This window comes from Aulonocara sp. 'chitande type north' Nkhata Bay, linkage group LG17, assembly GCF_057382095.1.
Source record: "Aulonocara sp. 'chitande type north' Nkhata Bay isolate Kocher_YH1m ecotype deep benthic linkage group LG17, A_spYH_male_GT1.1, whole genome shotgun sequence".
Lineage (NCBI taxonomy): Eukaryota > Metazoa > Chordata > Actinopteri > Cichliformes > Cichlidae > Aulonocara > Aulonocara sp. 'chitande type north' Nkhata Bay.
Genome location: NC_141360.1, coordinates 31,595,291 through 31,616,836, shown reverse-complemented (window position 1 = coordinate 31,616,836; position 21,546 = coordinate 31,595,291). Strand labels below are relative to the sequence as shown.

Genomic DNA, 21,546 nt, shown 5'->3' with positions numbered 1-21,546 from the left:
AATGACAATAGTGGTTTTAAGTCCTTTACACTTTTTTCTGTTCGCTTTTTCTGATGTCATTCATATATTTTTGTTTTCCCCTTCGTTAGTCTTTCAGCCTCTTCTTCCATTCATCCCACTCTTTCTCATGGTTTAAACTCCCTTCATCCTCCATCCTTTTCCTCATCCTTTGCTTGTCCCACCTCTCCCTTTCTCTAGGAATCATATTTCCATGGAATGCTGTGTTTCCATTAGAGCTGCTAATAGAATTATAGTCGGTCACATAAGCTTGTGCAACACACACAAACACATGTCCGTGCATATGCATGTGAGAGGACGGACGCACAGGAGAGACACGCGGTCAGACAGATTAGTATTATTAAAGTTTACTTGCCTCTAATCCTCTCAAACTCGCTCATACAGCACACATACTAACAAACACACTCTCTCGGTGGGGTACACCCTGTGTGAGGAGCAGGCTATGTGAGATAAACTGATCACACAGCAGTACAATATGCTGAAAGTGATTATGTGTGAGTGTGTTTGCGAGTGTGCGTTTGTGAGAGAGATAGAGAGCAAAGGAGAAATGATGATGTGCAACAGAAGTCAGGAAGCAGTTATTAACTCGCACTGAAGGAAGATATGCTCCAGTATAAAGGAGCATCTGAGACAGAGCCAAAATGCATGTTTGATAAAAGAAAATTTTACTATGCTGATTTTAAGAAAATCTCTAAAATCAACCCCTCATTTTATTGAAAATAAATAAATAAATGAGGGGAGTGCAGTTTCAGCCAAGTAATGAGATGAAAGATATGCTCGAAAATTGAAACCACAGTGGTTTTTCTCATAGGACACAGCTGCATCTGATACCAAGTGACTTCATTGCTGGTAAATGTAAAGAGCACCTCCTTGGGCATGACTGCTCTATTCAAAGCACACTACTCTTTAAATATTTGCAGATCTGGTGCTGTTGTTTCTTACTGCATTTGCTTGTTTGTTTTTGTTGTTTTTTTTAAGACCACTTCTACCTTGAGGGCATCGCAGTTTATTTTGTAATAGAAGCAATAAAGTTTATTTATATAGCACTTATCCAAACAAATATTACAGCAGACTTGCCATAAAAAACAACTTACCCACATACACAAATAAAACCAGCAATCTACATTATTAATAGAACAAATCATAACAGAAAAGTCTGAAAATGCAAAACCGCTATATCAATAAATACTAAGAATGAATAAGAGTTCGCTAAAAGGCTAGCTTTGAGTTATATTGTTTTCCTTAAGGATGACAAGCCAAGCAAATGACGGATGTTATCACTATAAGGAGTGGAATATGGCTATCTATTCATATTTTCATATAACATTAACAGTAAGACTACATTTTGGTTGTATTTCAGTCACTAATCCCAACAGAAGGTCGTGTTAGTTGCTAGCTAAGCTAGCTTATGGCATGTAAACATGCTAAATCAAGTATTATAAGGATCTACTAAGTTATTTTTATGTCATTGCTGTATTATGGTTTTGTGTCTTGACTTCTGCAGTGCTGCAAAAAGTCCTTGATCCCAAGTTAACTTGTTGGTGATAGCTGTGAGTCAGAGTAGCTAGCTCTTTGCTATATTTCTAAATGTGTTGTGCAAAGTAAATGTAGCTGTATGCGCATAACATCTTATTCACTGTAGGCCATTTAAGCAAAGTAGGCTACGGATAATTTTCTACAATGTCTTAATATAGCTATATCTAGCTGTACCATTGTGGGTTTTTTTGGTTACATTAAACTTATTAATGGTATAAAGTCAATAAAATTAGGCCTGCTACCATGAATGCATCAGTAAATCTATCTATCTATCTATCTATCTATCTATCTATCTATCTATCTATCTATCTATCTATCTATCTATCTATCTATCTATGGTTTACGCCACAGTTGCATGCAAAAAATGCTGAAATTAGTAACTAACTTCTCAAATAAGTCCAGTGTGTTGTTTCTTTCTGTCATGTGTGTATAATATTTGTGTTTTCTTGTTTTTATGATTGAATGCCTAACACAGTTATCATCATCATTGTCATGCATATTTATATAAATATTGGACTTTTTTGGATCACTTAAGTAGCATTTAAATACAAGCACATTTAAGATGGTTGTACTGTTTTTCATGGGCGTATCAGAGTCCAGTAGCTGTACATATTTGAAGATTCAGTGTGCTTGTTGAGGCTTAAGAGTTGTTGTTAGAGGCATGGTACATGGATTAAAAAGAGAGGGAAAGAAAAATAGGGAACTAATTATACTGATTAAGTAATTAGCAACTTCAGTAATGAATTTTAATATATCTTTAGTAAGGGATAAATTATTATGTTTTACATTGCCAAAAAGCATGTGAGATTTGCCAGCACCCTTCTAAGTTGCTCTTGATGAGTCAAATTCTGTGGATAATGCTACAGTCACAATGAATTTATAATCTTGTTGCCTTTGAAATAGTTTCTTCGAAGACAAGGACCAGGTTTGTGACCACTTGCAGGTAGCTGCTGTTTTCAAAACAACTTTGACGCTTCAAGATGGCGATGAAACGCTATCAGTCGGCTATCAGTTTGGCAATTACATGCAATTTGTTTGTGATGATATGCGAATTAACTCTTATAAACGCAAATATGTTAAAAATATTTTGCAGGCCAGTTCCGTTCATCGGCACAGACTGACTGAGATGGATTACGACATGTTGACAATCAATCACCGCAACTACTTGCATTCAGTCGCTGAATACGAAAATTTTTTTTAGTCCAATCACCAGGCAACCATCCATTTTCCCTAGTCACAGGGATATTGCTGTCCTATTTTTACTTTACTGTGACTGAGTAAGAAAGCAGCACTTGCAGATGATTAGGCGATAGATGTATATACACTCTGTGCATGTGTTATAGTCACTATAGTCCTCAGGATGTGATGTACTGTTCCCTCAGGCCATCGCCCAGTGTGAGTGCATTTGTAAAAACCTGTAGCAGTGAAGTGAGAGGAGCAGGATTTTAGCAGACATTGTGAATGCCCTGTAATTGTAGGATAAATCTACTTCTCTCCTCCTCCTCCCTCTGAACCCACTCACATTTCTCCTTCCTCTGTCTTTCTAGCTCCTTATCTCTGTTGCAACAGCACAGGATGGATTAACTTTACAGAGGTTCTTTAACTTTTGGATTCTTCCTCTTCCAAAAGAATTTCACTTTATGAGATTTACGAATTCGACATTGCTAAATCTACAAAGATTAAGCTTTTCATTTCCACCATGCATTAGTTGTGCTAAAAGATCTAGTGATCTACTATATGGCACTGCAACATCGAGATAATGATATATATTCCAGTTTGTATGATTAAATAGTATATCTACTAAATCTATTGCGTTCAAACAATTTAACAATTTTAAAATTAGTTTTTCTTTTTAATCATTAAAAACAAACATTTTCTGCTTTGATATCAGTAGCTCTGACTACTGTTTCACAAACATACCCTTGTCTCTGCAAAGCACTGTTACTTCTTCCATCTGTAGAAAATTTCCATGTGCACTTGCACGCTTGGCTTTGTGTGAATAATAATTGTTTGCATAAAATTTCAGCGTATAATCTATATGCACAGTGGAAACATTTGCTGAGTTGTCAGAGAGAAGGAGGGCTGAGAGGATATTATAACTGTCTTTAATCTGGCTAAGCATACAGTATGGTTAATCCGGTGTCTTTGTTTTACACCGTCTTATTCCCACGATTTGTTTGCGTAAAACTATGTAATCTCACAGAGATTATTGTAATTCTGTCTCTCTCTTCTTTTTTTTATCTTTTATTTCAATACAAGCATTTGTTGTCCCCAGTCTTATTCTTTTCAGGGCTAAACACGTTCTGGATTTTTCAGTGGGTATTAATCTTTAAAGCTGGGAGACCTATCATTTTAAACATGTTAGTTCCCTACAACTACACCCAAAGAACTGTTTGCTACTCAGTTGTTTTTAATCTCCCCAAGTAGACATTGCTAAATTCTTGATTGAGGGATCCAGCCATGCACAAGTGGTACTAGTGCCATCAAGTCTTTCACATGGATGTTGAAGTACTACATTTGATGGCTTGTGATGAAGACATCACAACATTGTCAAGACCTTAGACTTTCAGTTAAAGCGGTTAGCTCTTTTGAACTCGATAGCTAACAAAAATACAAAGTACAGGGCATCATAACTGATGAGTTTGTGCTTTATCCAGCCTCTTCAGAATATTCAGAATAATCTAACAAACCAACAAACTAAACAGTTTTTGAAGCAAATCCCTTCTATAAGTAATCCATAAATTTATGTAGCTAACTTCCTGTCTCCTCTGTCTTTTCTCTTTTTCTCAATTCCAGGCTCCGACTACTCTCCCCCTCCTCCTCTTCCTCGACCTCCTCCACCTGGCCTGACCAATGAGCACAGTGGTGGCACTAGCCATGGCGACCATGGTGGAGGAGGGGGCGGGGTCAACCATGGAGTGGGCGTGGTTGGTCTGGCTCCAGAGCACATCCCCACACCGGGGGCAGCCCTGAGCTGGCAGGCGGCGATCGATGCCGCGCGGCAGGCGAAGATGATGGGTAATGCCGCATCGGGTGGAGGGGCGGGGCTTGGGTCCGGAGGGCGAGGGCCCATCTCCACGGCCAGCTCCACGCAACGGAAGAGACAGCACTATACCGCTAAACCCAAGAAACAAACCACAACGACAGCCACAAGGCCGCCACGAGCGCTACTCTGCCTCACACTCAAGAATCCTATCCGCAGGGCCTGCATCAGCATCGTAGAGTGGAAGTATCCTTCAACAAACTATGGGCAAAGGGTTGTTCCCTGTGTAGTGCTTTCTCATAGATCAGATCCGTATCAATTGGTTGCATAGTCTAAAGAAAATCAGTTAAAAGTAGAATTTGTCCATGTCAGTTTCAAAATGTAAAGGGTTATGGCCCATCTTTATCAAGCGCTTTGGGTGCCTTGAAAAGCGCTATATAAATCCAATCCATTATTATTATTATTATTATTATTGTACTGGAGAGTTATATGATGACATTTCTATATTTTACAACTATATATAATGTTCCTGTGCAAACATATACATGTAGGATAAATATGTTTCAACTGCAAACCACAGACTTTATCTGATCGTATTTCTTTATTGGTCCTGTCCCGTTGTGAAGCCTCAAGCTAAGCTTTTTTGTTGTTGGCATTTTTGAGTTTTAAAACTGGATGTGATGAGAAAGGGGTGAATCCGAGTAAGTGATATATATATATATATATATATATGTATATATATATATATATATATATATAGCAGTCTCCCAGAGTAGAAACTTGTCAGTCAAACGGTGATTCAAATCCTTCCCAAAAGCCCATAAATTCATGAGTAAAGTATTAGCAAAGGTTATAGAGCAAGGGGGGCAATTACAGTTTTCCCAGACTTCTAAAGAAAAAGATATTCTCCCTCTGCTGGCCATTGTATAGAATACAAGCTTAAAGCACTTCCTCATTGGCTCACCTTTAAGGCCCAGAAGCTACATCCATCTTTTATATACAGTTCTTACTGCAACCATATTCCACCCCCTTGTTTTTTAGATTTAGGATGAAATTATTGGAGAGACGCAGATGGAACAGCATGTCATAAAAAAATAGAATTATAGCTAATTGATGTTTTTATATGTATGATTAATAACTGGTAGAGGATGCACAGGTGGATTTACAAAAAGCTGATTCTGAAGCGTCTTTTTCTGTTATTTCAAAGTGGATTTATGTATGTCTTTTGGGCCTTTTTGTCCTACTGGACATCCATTCCCATTCTTTAATTTTAACTTTAAAATTTCTTTCCAGGACAATGAGTAAAAATTTCCATGGTCCACTGAGAATATTTTATCCCTTTCCCCCCCCCATAATGATAATCCCATTCGTATGGGGCTTTAATCAATCTCTCTCTGTCCTCTAGCTCTCAATAAGTGTGATTTTCCCTCTTCACTCAGTAGTCTTAATCCCTTCTCCCCTTCCTCTGCCTGCCCTTCTCCCTCTTTTACTACTCTTCTCTTTCATCTTACATTCTTTATTTCTGTTTTCTCACAGGAGGATGAAAAAATTGTCTCATTTTCATCCCTCCTTCACACTTCTCCCCTTGCTATTTCAAAGTGTATTTATCCTCTTTCCCCCAGGTCCATCCACACCTCTGTTCATCCTTTACCCCCACCCCCCATCCTCCACCTAGGAGTCTCAGCATTTAATAGCCAACCCTCCCTCTGTCCACCCAAATCCCAAATTCTTACTGTTCTTCCTTTCAACCCTGCTTCTCCAGTTTTGTTTTGTTTTTTTAAAATCTATTTTTAAGTTCCTGAACATAATGACATGGTTCTCCCTCAGGGTGCGAAAGAGACGGGGAAATGGAGAGATAGACAGAAATGGCCTGTGTCACACTCAAAATAATCAATAGTAGGTGCATGTCCACATAAGCCTCGACTCAGCAAGAGCACAATTGCACACGGTTCTTAGAGGAACAGAAGGAGAGGAAAAGGAGGGGTCAGGAAAATGAGAAAGGCAGGGATGTGGGCAGGACATTGATGTCGACAGGAGAGATAATGGAGCTGAGTAACAGAGAAGGGACGGAGGGAGTGAGAGATTGAGGGGAGGACGGAAAAGGTAAACAAGAAAATAGTGAGTGGAGTGGAGGGAAGGAGGTAGAGGTGTGGGTTTAGAATAGAAGGATCATAAGGGAAGAGAAGAGGAAGGAAGTAGAAAGCAGTGCAAAATGGTAGGAAATAGAAGAAGATATAGGAAGTATGTGTTTTAATGCATGTGCTGGGTGGGTTGCATTAACAAATTAACAAGTCACAATAAATCAGTGTTGATAATATTATAGGCTCTAATGGACCTCACATGTTCACACTATAAGCTAGTCTGAAAAACATTGTTCAGACTACTTGATAATGTCCAGATCAGAAAGCTGAGATTGTGCATTACTGTTAATTGTTTTACCCCTTAGTGTCTGTTAATGAACAAAAAACAACACTGCATTTGGGCTGCCTAATGACTTCCAGACAGAAAGATGAATATGCTATACTAGCTCTTTTTGTAGCAGGGACAGATCTAAAGGGGGCAAGGGGAGCAACTGGCCCCCTGCTGTAGAAACTTGCCACATCCAGCAGCCGCCCCAACTTTTATGTCCTTAAAATACTTTTCGTCTGTGCCATTGTTTTGCCAGTGAGTACTGCACGGTGTGAGCAAAGTTGTTCTGCTTTAAAACTTGTAGAAAAATCCCTTTGTGTTTGTTTTCTTAGATGAGATAATGATACTTTAAATGGTTTTTGTGGATATTTTGGTAATTTGCCCCTGCTTTGCCCCACCATGTAAGGTTTTCTAGATTTTCCACTAACCCATTGTGGATACTACAAAATTCGTAGTATTAAGAGCTGTGCTTTGTACAACTTTACACCTGGAAAAACAAAATGGGAAGGATACTTTGGCTTTAGCTAGGTGGTTAGTTGCTAATGTCTCTTTACATTCTTTTCCTGTAAATTGCTAGCTAGAGCCTCCTTTCCAACTGTGTCATGAATATGGTGAAAGACAGGAAGCAGGAATAGTCAAGGATCAGACTCTCGTCTTTCAGGTCTTTCAGTCATCAAAAAGCAAATTTTATGACTATAACCTAGCCTAGCCTGGCACAGTGGGCATTGTTATCGTCTGAGCCTGACATTACAGGCTATATTTATCAAAAAACTACAACGAAAAAAGTGCTTAAGTTTCACAAATTTTAATTTGAACAAAAGTTTCCATTTACATAGATTCCCTCCATCATGCAGGTTAACTTGTGAATCTGCCATGAATTCATGAAAGTGGAGTCAGACCTATATTATTGAGTTTGTTTATGGAAACGGTGAGCGTGTTGTCCCGACGGTCACCTTGTGTATCTGTCATTATCGTGCCAATAACCTATCAACTGTCCAGCTGTGCAGAAGCTGGAAAATATAAGCCAAAAGCATGAATAAACCCTGAGGGCTGCTGGAACAATCTAACCCAGTGAACTGATGAGATTATTAGCCACAATTCCCTGAAATCATTCATTTAAACTGCTCAGTGTGGGAAGGAAAAGAGCGTTGGTGAGGTGACAGAAAGAAAATGGACATTAAAATGTGCTCTTAAAGAAAACTGCAGCTAAAAAGGCATGGCCTCTGAGTCACGAAGAAACGTGGAAGAAACACAATTAACACCATTAACACCAAGTCTTTGTTTTTCTGCTTTTCTATTTAACCTCCCTGCTATGGGATGTCCTTCGTAACTGCAGTGCGGGCATGCTGTTGAACATGTGGGTGACTCGGTGTCCACTCTGGTGTATGTTTTGTTTATATATGTGAGGCTTTATGCGTGCATGTCCTGTGTACTGTGAGTACCTCTGTCTCTGGAGATAGAGATCCAAAATCCTCCGCTTTTCCTCCTCTGTTACCATGACAACTGCTGCTGCTCTCAACAGGTCAATGGGGCCTGTCTAAGCTCACACAAGCACACACTCAGATTAGAGAACACACAGCAACACTCTTGAAGAACACACACGTACTTGAACACAGATGATAAAGGACTAAAACACAGACACACAGTGCTCTCGCGTGCTGTGTAATTATAGCCTGGAAACATTACCTGCACGCTGCAAGGTCAGCGAGAGAGACATCTTCCTAACTACCATGTTCTCTATATGAAATCACACTAAGTTGTCATTTTCAAAAGGTGTTATTTAGCGCATTTACAAACAGACACATGCATGCACACACTTCCCAGCTACAGCTAATAAACTCCACAGGCTTACATGAAGAATTGCACTGTTCGTATACATTTTCAAACTCAGGAAACTAGATATCGGGATATCAGCATAACAAGTAACCTCACTCTCCTCGATAGTATAAGTATAGCCCAGATTCCTTACGGGCTTTTGAAAAGATAAGAGATTATCTGAGTTATTGTAAACTGTATGTGGCGTTTATGTGATCCAACTGTACAGAGAGAAGCTCTAGAAATAACAGCTTCAGGGGTACTAGGATGCAATCCCAAAGTGAAATTCTGTTCCAAGCAACACAGTTAGCCTGTCAGAATGCAGAATATGTATCAGCCGTAAAAGCCTCTCAGCTTCATGGATGTTGATTTCAATTTTATTTACTCTGGTTAATTTTAGAGCTCTCAGTTTGCTTGCAGCAAAATGTTGATTCCCAGTGATATTTCTTTATTTCCTGTGGTCTTAAAGATGCATATTGCTATTGTTGTTATGCTAATTAATGTACGTTACGAATAGATTTGGTACAGACCTCCCAAATTTCCTCCAAGTGTTGTTTTGCTCTCAACAGCACAGCAGACAGTAGATTTATTATCATGCTGATGGAAGCAGACCTCAAGGGTTTTTGAAATTATGGGTCAGGAATGCAGAATGAGTCACAGGCCTATTTTTCAGTGGGTCCCCATATGTCTGAAGTGAGTTTAATGAGCCCTTGGTAGAAGGGTGAGTGATTAAGTTTGATGCATTTTGGTCCCAAGCTGAACGAGCTGAATGATCTCGTGGCCGATGGTGTTCAAGAGTCAATTCTTAATCCAAACATAAACAAAACATTTGCTTGATGGTAATAATTTGAAGCTCTTTCTCTTTTATGTGTTTACAGTGCTGTTCTTACAACAGAAGTTAAGCCTCTAAAATGAATAGGAGGTCTGTTTCTAGTCACACAGCAATTATTAATGGTGCAAGTAGTATGATTGCTAAAATTGTTGGGGCCATTTTTGGGGAATTACTTACCCATTTCTTATTGGTCATCTAAACCTATTGCAAGCAATACTTCAGAAGACTATAAGGCTGTGATCTGTAGAACTTGTTGGGGTTAAAACGAGAAAATCCAAAGTAAATTCAGACTTTTGCATCCAATTCTTGTTTTTTTTTTGGTTTGTTTTTTTAAAGTCATTTAAGATGTGTGCTGCAGAATCATTCCACTCTGGAACAGTTCAAAGAAAACATTAAAACCCCCAAATTACCATGGCATTCATGCCCATGTTGAATGTATGTAAACTTCTAACCATATCTGAATGTTGATTTATTTTTTACCATCTGCAACTCTAAATAAGAAGTTTATGACAGGCCAGACGGATCCATGCTTTAATGATTTCTGCATCAAATTCTGACACTACCGTCTGAATGTAGCAGCAGAAATTGAAACTCATCAGACCAGGCAACATGTTTCCAATCTTCTATTGTTCAATTTTGGTGAGCCCATGTGAATTATAGCCTCAGTTTCCTGTTCTTAGCCGACAAGAGTGGCATCCAGCGTGGTCTTCAATTCCTGTAGCTCATCTGCTTCAAGGTTTTATGAGTTGTGCTTTTGGTGATGTTCTTATGCAACAAGTGGCCTCAACCATGTCTACATGTATAAATGCAATGAAGTGCTGTCAAGCGATTGGCTGATTAGATTAATTTACCAGTTGTTACAGCACCTGCAAAACTGCCACTTCCAAGTCCAACAGTGAGATTCAGTGTAGTGAATAATTAAACCCTGGTCTCAAGGACAAAAAAAAAAACCCAACTGCTTTCGCGGTATGATGCAATATGTTACTGTCAGCTAATATATATGACTTTGCTGATGGTTTGTCTTCAGGATTGGAGGTTTTGACAGCTCGAGTCATCAGTACATTGCTGTTTACATTATACCTTGAGGTCTGGAGTCTAGACTAATTTGATATGCAGCCGAGAGTGAAGGCAGACAGGAGGGGAACAAAGTAAGAAAAGGAAGGTAAGAATAGAAGAAGAGGGAGGGCAAGAAGAAGGTGGAGGGAGGTGACAGCAGTGGCGGTTTGTAATTGTGTTGATGAAAACCAGAGCTCCTCTATCTCTCCTTCACACTCTCTCCCTTTCTTTCTCTTTATCTGTAGCCCTCTTCTCTCTCCCACCCCTCTCTTTCTCTCTCTCTCTCTCTGAGGCCCAAAATAATGAGGTCACTCCCCTCTGAAGGACCGTTCCAAATAAAAGCCCTCTGTGTCTCTCCTCTCTTATTCCATCTTGCTCTCACTCTTTCCTCATCCCGTCTTCCACGCGACAGGCCTGCTCCTTGCCGCACCCATATTAGGCCATGCAGCGTCTCTCTAACCCTCGCCTCCCTCCACTACGCACAAAGAGGTCTCTAAGTAAGCCAGCGTGTGTCATTGTTAACAAAAAGCCAAACTCACTGACTTTGATCTCTCTCCTTGTGTACACTCCTTGTGCACTCTGCGATGTTTATATATACCTATGCTTATGTAAAGATGTATTGCTGTGGTTAAAAATACTTCTCTGTTGAAACAACATGCTTAATATGAAGACTTTTTCTATACAAGGAGGTCAGAAACCAGAGTCTATATTATTTTGTGTTTTCCATCACAGATTTTAAAACCAACTCTGAGGTACTCCAAAAGCAGAAGAAATGTATTTGACTCAGTTTAATGTTTTTAAAGTGTACTCAAGTAAACCAAGATAATCATTGCTATGTAAATGCCTCTGTATCTCTTGTTTTGTGTACACTATTCCACCTTAACTTTTCACTCAGACCATTTGAGATCATCATCCTGATGACAATTTTTGCCAACTGTGTGGCCTTAGCTGTCTACATCCCCTTTCCTGAGGATGACTCGAACGCCACCAACTCCAACTTGGTGAGTAGTGCATGATATTTAAGCTCTTTTACAGCTCAGTATGCTCGCTTGCGGTTTGGTATAATAGATGCTGCTTGGTTCACTGGGTATGTTTTTGCAGTCCTGTTGCTTCGGCCTGACACTTGAGTTACCTTGTGTTTGTAGGGGGTGATTTATTAAGCAATTCATTAGCAGCATTTGCTGTTTTTCCTTAGCGTTCTAGCGTGTAATTTGCACATTTCCAGTTGATTCATCCTTGTATGATTTACTGTCATGAACTGTATGCGGTTTTGCCAAGTTAGCGAAGGTACAGAATAAGAATGAGCGAGTAAAATTAATGAAAGGCAGAAACTTTGGGGAAAACGGGCATGGAATTACCCTAATTTTTTGAAAAGGTTATTGATTATAACTTTTAACTTGAGTTCAGAGTTGTATGAAATATACAAAGCTTTGTGGGTTAATCTGCTCAAAGATGAGGCCTCATTTTTTGTGGGCAAAACCATCATTTTGGTCTGCACTGAGGAACTGCGAACTTTTGTTGGTGGCCTGACTTGACTTGTTTTAACTGGCTGATTTTCTTTCTTTCTTCTTTCATATTGTACTAAATGTTACATATTGAAGAAAAAATGAGTTATTAATAAAAAGAGATTTGCAAATTGTATTTTTGCATTGTTCATTCATATGTTAAGAGTTGATAAAAAGCTTTGTATTAAACCTTTGAAAAATTTAAATGGGTTTCAGAGCTACACTGACAGTAACCACAATGATGACACATTAAACTCAGCCACGATTTGATAAGCTTCTTGTGATGTTAGGAATGCTTGGCTTTTTCAGTCATAAAGTGTCCCCATAAATGCTCAGTGAGGCTGTGGTCAGGTGCTTGCAGATTATTACAGTCCACTTTAGTGGACTGAAGTGTTGTGTACTTCATTTAGCAAATCCCGCAACTGTGGTGAAGCTACTTTTCTGTCTTTCAGTGAAAATAATGCCTGATGTATTGATCTTTTGATTATGTGGTCAGTTTTGTTCTGCCTGACCGTGCTTGGGAAACAGCTGAACCAGTTTCCACAAAGCATTTGATGTGACTTACACTTCCCCCTAAGAATCCTTCAGCCTAGCCATGAGTTCATATTGAGAAGTCCTCTATTTAGCCCTCCTTTAGCACACTTGATTCTTCACATTTAACGTCTCAGCTTCTTGTGTTTTAAAATGTTTCCAAGTGCTCAAAGGATTTCCAGGTTTCTATGACTGATATTCAGCGTGGTTCCAAACTTTTAGACTCGACTGTACATGTGATTTATGTGCGTCACATATGTGTGAATGTGTGTGTCAGCTGGCAAATGTATGCCAGTGTATAGTTACAGGGTTTTTCCTGGCTCGAATCTCTAGGGCTTGACTGTGACTGTTAAAATAGTGAGTCTATTTTAACTCATGTGACAGAAATCTATGCATTTTCTTGTTATTTCATAGAATTCTTCTATATTTGGTTAAAAACGAATGTTAATATAATGCTGGTGATCTTTCCTTTGGCTCTGGCTAAAACCTCTTTGGGAGATGCCAAAAAATCCTGTATGCAGACAAAACCTTATAGTTAGAGGAGACTAATCCCTCTGAGGCCTTGTAACATCTGGCACTCTGTTTCCAACTCTTTCTTTCCTTCTTCCTAAGGATATCTTGTACAACTCACACTTTACTATGGCCTTCACATTTCCACACATCTCTACATGTTTGGAGAATGGTTCCGTCTTGTCTTCTGAATACAAATAGCAGAAAAAGAGGCCCCATTTAGGCTTTTTTCACCTTGCATACTCATAATGTTGTGTTGGACTTACAGCACATCTGTGAATGATTAAATATTTGTTTTTATTTGTTTAACTGTATGCCAACCCTCTAATTTCTCGCATAAAGATACAGTGTCAGAGCAGGTGCATATGAGTCAGCAAACAGACAGCTGTTTTTTATCTTCTAGATCCATGCCCATCACCTACTCTCTCTGCTTATCACGCTTTGCTTTTTAGCTCTTTAATCACACTCTTTCATATAATTTGAAAGGTTCTATTTATGTTATCAAACCGTTAATAAGATTAGCAGCACAGACTGACAGAACTTGATCCTTCAGAGGCATCGAGAAAGGCTGAACTTTCAGGTGAAAAGCAGCTAGCGCAGTCATTCATGTTGGAAACCCAAATGGAAATTCTGTTTTATGTAAATATTATTTTGTCTTTCAGTGCAGAAGAGGTTTTTACTTGAAATCTGAACTGTGTAATAAGTCTCTCAGTTTTTCCCACCGTATGGAAGCACCGTAGAGGGCTTCAGTGTTCTGAAACCGTATAAAGCACAAAGCCCTGGCACACTGTGAGGAACACTGTTAGATAAAATGCAAGGCCTAAACAAAACTAGTGTCAAGTCATATATTTTAGCCAAGTTTTTCTTTTTTTTTTCTTTTTTGGACCCTACGGGTGGCCCCTCCCCACCTCCTAAGTTAATGAACAGATACAACACACACAACCACTACAGCTGTGCTCAATTAGTTTTATAACCTTCTGACAGACAGGAAGCAGTGCGCAGATGGACCAGAGTCTTAAATATACAGGCGAACCATGTATATGTAAGTGTCTGTGTCTGTGCAGTATTAACAACTAGGCAACTTAAATCAAAAAGTACTTTTTTTTTTTAGGCGGGTGGGGGGATAGATCTATTGCACAGCTGTCTGGCTGATTAATGTGTGGAGGCATCAGTGGTTCAGATCTCGTTTCACTCAGACACAGATGTCGTCAAATGTGTGACGGTACAAAAAATATGGTGGTGGAAATATTCCTCAGAGGTTTTGGTGCATATTGGCATCATAGCATCACACAATTGCTACAGATTTGTCAGTCATGCATCCCTGAGGCAAATCTCCCATTTTACCACATCCCAAAGGTGCTCTATTGGTTTGAGATCTGGTGACTGTGGAAGGTATTTGAGTGTATTGAACTTATTGTTATGTTTAAGAAACAAGTTTGGGATAATTTGTTGGAGTTTCCATAGTTGCTACTAAGGGGTAAAAAAGTGTACTAAACAAATATCCCCTATCCTATTACACCACCGGTAGCAGCCTACTCTTTGATACAAGATGGGATTGATCAATACTTGCTGTTTATGCCAAATTCTGACCTTACCATCTAAAATCGAGGCTCTTCAGACAAGGTGGCATTTTTCCCAATCTTCTGTTGTCTAGTTTTGGCAAACCTTTGTGAATTGTAGCCTCAGTTTGCTGTTTATTAGCTAAAAGGACTGACGCACAGTGTGGTCTTCTGCTGCTGTAGCCCATCTACTTCAAAATGTGATGTGTTGTATGTGTCTCAAAGATGCTCTTCAACAAACCTTGCTTGTAACAAGTGATTATTTGAGTTATTGTTGCCTTCCTATCAGCTCAACGCACCCTGGCCATTCTCCTTTGACCTCTGATATCAACAAGGCAATTTCACTCAGGGAATTGCTGCTCACTAGGTAATCTGTCAGACACCAAGGAGCATGAGGCAGTAAAAGGCACTTAAATCACATTTCTTCTCTATTCTGATGGTCAGTTTAAACTTCAGCAAGTAATCTTGACCTTGTCTATATGACTAAATGTGACAGGCTGGTTAGATACTTGCATTAATGTGCAGGTGAACAGGTGTACCTAACAAAGAGGCCAGTGAGTGTATTTTTGTCTTTATTCAAACATCTGCCACTAAACCGATACACCGTTTAATGCTTTTTAAATGTTTTTTGGTGTTTTTTTTGTGACAAACACATGTCAGAATGAGAACATCATATTTAATAACAGTGCCTTCATCTGATAATGCCATAAGGGCCTCTTAAGCATGTTCTTTATGTTTACGCTATTTAACAACTGGCCCTATTGAGCTTTTTTTTTTCATTGTGTTTGCACAGCAGTAATTAAACCAAAGACTGCCAGAATCCATATTACTTTCCACTTTTTAATTTGCCAGAGTGTCTATTGTGATCCTCATTATATTCACATAATAATTTAGAGGATGGCTTTATCCAGAGCTGCTTTGATTAAGGACACTAACGGCCCAAATGACTCTTAATGCACATTTAGGAAGAGGGAACCTGTGACCATATTGTTTAACCAGCAGGAAACTCAGTGGCATGATCATTCCCGTTACACTAAGATAAGTTAGTGTCACCTTTCCAGTGCTGCAGACTGTGAGACAGCCCTATAATGTTAGTTTGAACCACGGGAGTCTTATAAATACTGCCTTCCTCACAGCTTAACCTTAACCTTTTGTGTTGTTATTTAGTATTGTTGTAGCATTTTCCATCCTTGTTGGATATTGCTGCCATTAATTTTCTTTCCCATGTAGCTTATCATTATTATTTTTATCATTAAGTGTTTAGTCCCGTGTGATTTTGTTTGTTTACCAAAAGTTTTATTTCTTTCCATTTCTCCTTTTTTTATACAATTATCCTGCTGGTTGCATATGGCTGTTGCAGTTTGGAATCCATTTGCACAAGTTTCTGCCTTACCGTCTTCACTGCAGCAATGACACACTCCCAAGCTACTTGTTTCTCTTTTTTTCTATCCACTATTTAGTCCACCCAATGATCGATGCCACCTGTCATCAGTCCATTCCTGTGATCTTGTCTTCTAAAGTTTTTTCATTGGCATTAAATAAGAAGAACTTGCAGAGTAGCTGCCGTCAACTACAAATGGAACTGAGGAATATTCAAAATGTTCTTACAGTTATACTTTTAAGTATACTTGTAATAATGTATTTATAAATATACTCCCCCTCAACCCTGCTTTAATCATACCTGAGTTTCAGATTCAGTGTGGCACCCCCTCAGTAGGTTTGCAAGTCCTTGTTATGTAATACCACAGATCTGTTGTATTTCTCCCAGTTCAAGATTTCTATTTCTGTCTGCATCCCATAATGTGCCGCTCTGTCTCCTTGACGACATGCCCAATAATAGCAGCAGGAGAGGTTGTCATGGATATGGTAACCGTAGTGATGCGCCTCATCTGTCCTTGGTTACAGATGGGAAGGATAGGAACCAAAGTGTGAGAAAGTCTCTTCTCTCAGGGAGGATATATATGCTGCACTTTGGATCGTTAAGTTTAGCGACCACATTTTTTTCCTTTTCTTTTTTTAACTGTAAAATTTTTAAAATTTAAATGTGAGGCTAAATTTAAACACGTTCACTTCACCGCTTCTCTCTTTCCCACCAACGCCTTTGTTCTATTCAGTCACATTTTTACTTCGCTGCTCTGACTAATCAGATCAATATCTTTTAGATTGACAGAATAATGTTGCCATAACAAAGCAATTAGCTAATCGATACATCAGACTAGACACTGAGTAATTGAGAGGAGGGGTAAGAGAGCTACTGTCAGCTCGCTGTGGCATCCTGTGTGCACAAATACACATAACTAGTTAAATTTCTTTTGCGTTTCACAAGGGGTATATTTGTGTGTATCTGTAGTGCGTGACGGAGTCTTCAGTGTTGGATGAAGTAGCTGCCGGCTCTGCAGAAGGCATGTGAAATGAGCACCTTTGTATAAATGAATCACCTGTTTGAGGGTAATGGACCCCGGCACATCTCATACACACTCCTACCCAGTCTCTGTGTCTCATCTTTGCTTTTCTATCAACAGCAGTATTTGTTAACACGGTTAATTTTTTTTCTTTAAAACCAAACAGGATTTTTCTCTTTTCTTAAAGTTTATGGTGCTAAACTATATTGAGTGACACATTTTTGCTTTTTAACCACCTCCTTTATTTATGGTACAGGTTTTGCTACATATTACAACAACTAAAGTACTGCCTGTCTGCTGGTCTGCAAACTCCCATACAATCAAGAGTTGAAAAACCAAACTTCCCACACTGGTACATCTTAGGTCCCTGAAGGTTCTTATCTATATCAGATATTATGATGTAATCATGATGCCTAGCAACCACCTACCAAAGGGCTAAAATAACTCATTTTTAGCATTTATGCACCTCATAAAAGCTTCTTGTTGTTTTAATTTCACACCAATCTAACTTATATCCACAATCCTTGAATATATATCTATATATATGTGTGTTCATATTATAACACCCTGCCTGTCAAACACTTAACGATGAACTAAAACGATATTTACATGGCAGAGCAGGACAAAGGTATAGGCATGTACGATTAATTCACTGTACATAACTTCAAAATTCATCTCTGATGATTGCATAACAATTTTTTTATTGGCTGTGCCTGTTCAATTTGAAAGTGGATTGTATTTGCAAAGATTTTACCTCTTGATGGGCCTATATGTATCCTTGGATTAGTTTTCTTTTAATTAAAGTAATGAAAATTCCATTACCCATTAGTATATATTATGTTTATATTGCACATAGTTATTAAGTATTATTTATCACTGGAGCGAGTTGGACTTAAATAGGCAGTTATCTCTCTGGACAGCAGAAACCCAAACTGAAAGCTCTGTTGCCTTCCTTTACCGAGGTTTACTGTGTTGATCATGACACTACGAACCACTTCTTTTTTTGCAATCGCATAAGGTCCCTTTGACAAGAACCTTTTACAAGGTGAAATTATAGAGTGGCATAGTTTGAAAAGCTGCTTCTTTGGTACTTACAGTAAGCATTTGCCTAGATAGGGTTTCTTACTGGCCCTGGGCCAGTGAGCCATTGTTTATGTTAAATTCTGACCTGCATGTTCCTCCAAATATTGCCTGGTAAACTCTAGACTCTCCACTTGTCTTTCTCCACTTGTCTTGTTGTCATCTCATCATTCGTGCTGTAGAGGATCAAGTTGACATGCTGTTCCATTGGGTGCTACTCTGCTGGTTGCTAGGAATGTCTATTTATAGACCTCAAGGAACGATCAGCATCTGTCTTTATGTTCACTTATCTAACCACATTGGGTCTATGTTTTCTTTTAGTGATAGTGATAGTGTGTGTGTGCGTGTGTGTGTGTGTGTGTGTGTGTGTGTGTGTGTGTGTGTGTGTGGTGGGGCGGTGTTGCACAGAAAATGACTTTTAAGCAAGAGATTGGAGCAACTAGGTGGGAGTGAAGGATGTTTTGACTGACCCCCAAAAATCAAGCACCTAGCCATCCAGTGTGGTTTTACTGACTAAACAAGTGGGTCGTTCTAAAGAGCTCACAGAGGGCAGCTATGATCCTCAGGTTATCTGTTAATCGAAAGGTTGGCGGATCGATCCCTGCCTCCTGTAGCTTGCATGTCAAAGTAACCCTGGGCTAGATATTAACTCCCAAGTTGCCCATGATGCCAGAGAAAGCACTTAGGCATAGATAATGTATGAATGTGTGTGTGAATGTTGCTTGAATAAGACTCAACTGAGTAGAAGCTGTTATGCAAGTACCAGTCCATTTACTGAATTAAAACTTTTATATTTATTCTTTTAAACTTTTTAAAACTTTTTACAGGATACCACACCTGCAACAAGTGAAAACTTTTCCCTTCTATATATTTCAACTCCGCTAGAAGTGGAAGACCACATAGAGCCACAGAGCAGTGTCGTCGAGCACTAAAGCACATAGTGTGTAAAAGATTCTGCTGACTTAATTATTTCAGAATTCCAAACTTCCTCTAGCATTAACATCACCATCAAAACAGTGCACCAGCGGCTTCATGGTCAGGTGTAATTTGTTGATGGCCCAGTACTTTTGTCCATATAGCTGCCTGTTTAATTAAAGGAAGCTTTTCCTGCTGCTGTTGCGAAGTGCTTGGTGAAAAGGGGTCATTTGATAGTTGGGGTTTTCTCTCTATTATTGTAGGGTGTTTGCCTTACAACAAGGGCCTGATGCGACTGCTGTTGTGATTTATAAATAAAATTGAATTGAATTGAATAGCATACGATGCAGTGCGAAATACAACCGGTGACTCTTGCAGCCACAGCCTGCACTTGCCACTAGCAACCCACTGTTACCTGGTTTGGCAATGAACAAATTGCTTTACATATGCACAGGGAAGGGCTTTTTTTTCTTTCTTTCTGCTAGAGTGACTACCAATGTTCCATCTAATTTTCCATGTGTCTGAGCTCCCTGGGCGATCCCTTGGACCACTGTGAGAAACAGCAGACGTGTGGACTGTGGTCATGCCAGCATCAAATCCATCCAAGTCACATGGTTAAAATTATATTAAATTATAATTATATTAAAATAATCAAATTACAGCATTTACATCTATGTTAGACTACTTTTAATGAACTGCTTTAGCCCACTTACAATGAAAATTAAAAAAAAAATGACCTGTGTAGTATGTTAACACTTTTGGAGGTAAAAATAACTTGAACTCCAATTTTGAAAACACAAATTTTTTATTTATTTATTTATTTTTTATAAAGCTCTGACTTGTATTATGAGTATGAGCTGTGGTCTGGGAGAGAGTTCTGTAACTCTCTCTGCAAAATACAGTATATAAAGACAAATGTTGGGCAATTACGTCTTCAAAAAAATGACTGAGTTTTGCAAACAACACAGCTTTTTGCAGCTGTTTACCTAAAAATGCAGCCAAGGCATTTTTTAAACAAACATTTCAAAATAATTACAGAACAATCAGCTGTTCTGCATCAAATTTGATGCCACACAAATTATTTGTGCCACTCCAAAAAATAATTTCTGTCCACATAAAGGAGAACAACAGCCTGATACCTGCAGGCCTGACAGCAGGAGATGTATCACTCCTGTAACACCTGTAACATTCAGCAGTCGCCTCATTGTTCTGACACACACAACAAAACTATTGACTACACTACACACTAACTACACAAGATTTGCGTCGCAAATCTCTCACATCTCAAAACACCGCCGTCACTCCTAAAACTTCCTCCCGTTTCTTAACAACTAAATGCCACGTTGCCATATAATTTTTTGATTGGTCGACATGGTACATTTTTTGACCAATAGGAAAGGGTGGAGGGTTTTTTTGGTTTCATCTTTGCTCACAGGCGGAGAGTGCTTTCGAGATTTTTCCTTATAAAACGCCGTTTTTACTGTTTCTTCCAGCAGTAAATATAAACAACGATAGTATTCAGGAAGAAAACCAAACATAGCAAATATTTTTTATCATAATTCTGGTTTTACGTGGCCTATCAACACAATTTAAAAACTGGTATAAAGTCCACATTTTTCCCATCAATGTCCTGCTCACATCTCCAATGGTTGTACACGTTGTCATTAACGTGGCGTCAGTCCTCATCAGCCACGCCGTTTTGCCAGCTAAAACACCGGTGTCGGCACATAAGGACGCTGCCATAGCCTGTCAACGACATTGATTAGCTCGGTATATGGGAATGTAAATCGTGTGATTGGCTGGACTATGGGATAAGGTGGCATCATTCTAATTATATACGGGAGCAGCCAGTCACTTACTTACTAACACTGCAAAACAGAATTGTTAAAGTTTTAATTTTAATTTCGATTCAGGTTAGATTTGTGCGCAGAGACCGTGCCAACAGTGCGCAATTGCGCACACGCGCAGCTTAGAGGGAACATTGGTGACTACTATGAAATAAGATAAGATAACCTTTATTATTAGTCCCACACGTGGGAAATTTGTTTTGTCACAGCAGGAAGTGGACAGTGCAAAAGTTATGAGGCAAAAATTAGAATACAATAAGAATAAATACAGTACACAACTGTACAGAATAGAATAAAATAAAATACTATATACAGTAGAATAAAATAAAATAAATATACAATAAGATAAAAATAGAATACAAATACAAATACTATATACAACTGAGTAAAAATACAACGATGACAGAAAGGATTATTGCACTTAGTATTATTGCATATGTATGGATGTGTGTGCTTGATCAGTTAAAGTCTTTATTATGGAGTCTGACAGCAGTGGGGAGGAAAGACCTGCGAAATCTCTCCGTCCCACACGTCTGTGTGTCTGATCA

The 21,546-nt window shown here is 38.9% G+C and overlaps 1 protein-coding gene across 3 annotated transcripts in view; it reads left to right on the top strand.

The window, feature by feature from the left end:
- The window catches only part of cacna1c (calcium channel, voltage-dependent, L type, alpha 1C subunit), a 229,413-nt gene that overhangs the window by 63,272 nt on the left and 144,595 nt on the right, over positions 1–21,546 (top strand). For all 3 annotated transcript variants that reach the window (XM_086269682.1, XM_086269683.1, XM_086269681.1), the window contains exons 2-3: positions 4,351–4,783; positions 11,545–11,650. In XM_086269682.1, coding sequence (XP_086125808.1) covers positions 4,351–4,783; positions 11,545–11,650 — 539 coding nt within the window. The remainder of the gene's footprint in view (positions 1–4,350; positions 4,784–11,544; positions 11,651–21,546) is intronic.